The following is a 2,914-nucleotide window of genomic DNA, read 5'->3' on the forward strand; positions in this document are numbered from 1 at the left end:
GGGTGGGCGCCGACCGGGCTTCGGGCCGCTCGGACCCAAACTCGGCCCTCAAGTCGGGGCCTGCCTCGGCGGCACCCCGCTTCTCCTCCCTCCCCTCGCCTCTCTCTGGCTGGGCCGCTCTGCCCCCACCGCGGTGCACTCCAGCCGCCAGGAAGAGAGGCAGCTTGGAGGGGGCCAAATTCAGGGTCAAAGATGAGTCTCGAGGAACGGGGGTAGCCCCAGACCTTCGGGGGCTCCTCTGTCTCTAAAGGGAGCGATGCAGGGCCTAGAGTTCGCAGGGATCTGGGACCCTGGAGCCCCTTCCCCCCAGCAGCCCTGCCGGGACCCCCTGGGAAGTCTGGGGCCCCAAAAGGTCACTGAGCACTCCCCCACTTGTCCCCCAGACTAGAGGGACAGAGGGAGAGAGCAGCGTATTTCCAAAAATGTTTTCTCCCCGTGGAATCTGGATAATTTCCCTGGGGACTGCAGGAGAAAAGGGCTCTGCGAACAGATTCCCGTGCAGATAAGTTGGCATTTAAAAGAGAAAGGGACACTGACCTCCTTTGAAGGGAGGACTGAGGAGATCGCCCCACCCCTCTTCTGGTCGGGAGGCCACTGGGGCCCGGGGAGCCTGGTGCCCCGCTGACTGATGCCCTCTGCTCCTCCCCTGCAGACGACCAGAGCCCCGCGGAAAAGAAGGGACTGCGCTGTCAGAACCCTGCCTGCATGGACAAGGGGCGGGCGGCCAAGGTAGGGAGACTGGAGAGCCTGGGGACACTTGGGGGTAGAGGGGCCAGGGCTCTAACTGCCCTATTCCAGCACCAGCTATCCACAGAGCCCTGGCACAGTTGCGGCTGGCTGGGCTGGTTCGAGTGTAGGTGGGGCCACAGTGTGTCTGGTTTAGGAGGCAGAGGGCCTGTCCCCGGCTCAGGAACCGTGGAGTCAGGGGACTTCGACTAGAGCAGGGGGGTGGGGTACTTCAAAGCCCTTTGCTGCACTGTGGTCCTAGCAGCCATTCGGAGGTGACAGGAGCTGTGGCCCTATGCCACGGATGAGGAAGCTGAGGCTTAGCCAGGGGAAGTGGTCTCCCACAGTGCTGGTCCAGTGCCCAGCTGGCACCCTTCCTGTTGCACGCAGCTACTCTTCAGGCCTGGGCATGGGTCTGAGATGCTTTGGGACTTGGTGAGTGTGACCATGGCCCTGGGGATGACAAAAGGAGGAAGGGGCTAGATGATGCTGGAGTGCCAGGGCTCGGGAGCTGGGAATGGGATGAAGTATAAATCAGGGAGAAAAGGGGCAGGAAGAAAGATAACAGTACTGGCTGGGCGCTTCTGCCTCTGACGTGCTGGGCTCGGTGCCACCCGCTTTCTGTGCCATATGCACTGCTTGCCGCAGCTCTGCAGGGAAGGCATCGTCACCCTGTTTTCCAGATGAAGATACCAAGGTTCAGAGAGGTCCAGTGACTTGGCCAAGGCCCCACAGCTCATGAGAGATGGAGCCGGGGTTTGGAGCCAGGTTTTGTCCCTCCCAGCAGGCATTTACATGACAATAGTAATAACTGCGCAACTTAGCATCTGACCCAGGCACCAGGACTCACTGACTCCTCCCTCTGGCCTTCTGAGATGGTCCTGTCCTTATTCCCACTTACAGATGGGGAAACTGAGGCTCAGAGAGGTGAAGTGGCTCACTCAGGGACAGACTGCTAGGAAGTGGGAGAGCTAGGATTTGAACCCAGTACCCAGGTCTGTGTCATACCAGGGCCCCTGTTCTCTTCCATCATGTGTCTCAGCACTGCCAGCTGCAGGAAATGTAAAATGCCACCCCCCCAGCCCCTCCTCCCCTCCCGCACCTCCACCCAGACACACACACACTCATTCTGCACAGGAGGACCATGGTGAGGGAACATGGAGAAGTGCTGTGGGGCGGGGCGAGGAGGGGGCGGCCTCTAGTTGCCGTGGTCACCAGGCAGAGGGGTGGTGTGATGTCAGATACAATCTGCTGGCACGGATGGTGCCTGGCATTGGACTCTGGTGTTGGCTGGTTGCCTCTTTCCCAGATGGGGGCTCCTGGCAACAAATTGGCCTCAGCTCCCCCCAATATACGTCCTGCCACAGGCCTGCAGAGCCTTGAGGCTTTTGCCTGACCTGAAGGGGCAGCTAGGGCAACAAGGCACACTGTCCTAGCCCCTCCTCTGGGCAGCTGCTCCCAGGGTGGGCCCTCAAGCTGCTCAGGCAGGGGCAGGGGTGGTAGGGCCCAGCCTGCATAGAGGTGAGGCGTGGGAGAAGAGAGCCGGTCTCAGAGTGGGTGTGGTCCTCTGCAGCCTCCAAACCTCACCTCCAGCCCTGGCCTGCCTGGAACTCGGCACAGCTGACATTGGCATCAGCTGATGAGGGTCATCCAGCCTGCACGGGGAGAGTCTGGGCCCTGTCACCACTGGGACCCCCTTTGGGACAAATGGCACAGACTCACTGTAGGGGCAGAAATGCCTGAATTATCAGAGGCAGAGAGGGCCAGTCAGGGAGGGCATCCTGGAGGAGGGGGCATTTAATGGATGTGAAAACATGGATAGACAGAAGAGAGGCAAGGGCAGTCCAGGAAGGGAGAGGCAGTGGTGGAGAGGAGGTGAGGGGCACTCAGATTTGGTAAGAGGAACAAAGAATAACATTGTCGATGATGATAATACTAACCACTACTGGCTGGGCGTGGTTGCTCGTACCTGCGATCCCAGCACTGTGGGAGGCTGAGGCAGAAGTATTGCTTTAGCTCAGGAGTTTGAGGCCAACCTGGGCAACACAGGGAGACCTCTCTCTACTAAAATTTTAAAAAAGGCCTAGCATGGTGGCTCATACCTGTAATCGCAGCATTTTGGGAGGCCGAGGCGGGCGGATTGCCTGAGCTCAGGAGTTCAAGACCAGCCTGGCCAACATGGCGAAAC

The 2,914-nt window shown here is 59.6% G+C and overlaps 1 protein-coding gene across 2 annotated transcripts in view; it reads left to right on the top strand.

The window, feature by feature from the left end:
* The window catches only part of PLEKHG5 (pleckstrin homology domain containing, family G (with RhoGef domain) member 5), a 54,478-nt gene that overhangs the window by 23,129 nt on the left and 28,435 nt on the right, over positions 1–2,914 (top strand). The window contains exon 3 of one of the 2 annotated variants that reach the window (XM_011938269.1): positions 653–729. In XM_011938269.1, coding sequence (XP_011793659.1) covers positions 653–729 — 77 coding nt within the window. Of the gene's footprint in view, positions 1–500; positions 730–2,914 lie in introns of those variants that run through there. The other variant, XM_011938270.1, reaches the window with a different exon arrangement.

Source organism: Colobus angolensis, unplaced genomic scaffold (genome assembly GCF_000951035.1).
Source record: "Colobus angolensis palliatus isolate OR3802 unplaced genomic scaffold, Cang.pa_1.0 Scaffold170, whole genome shotgun sequence".
In the NCBI taxonomy this organism is placed as follows: Eukaryota; Metazoa; Chordata; class Mammalia; order Primates; family Cercopithecidae; genus Colobus; species Colobus angolensis.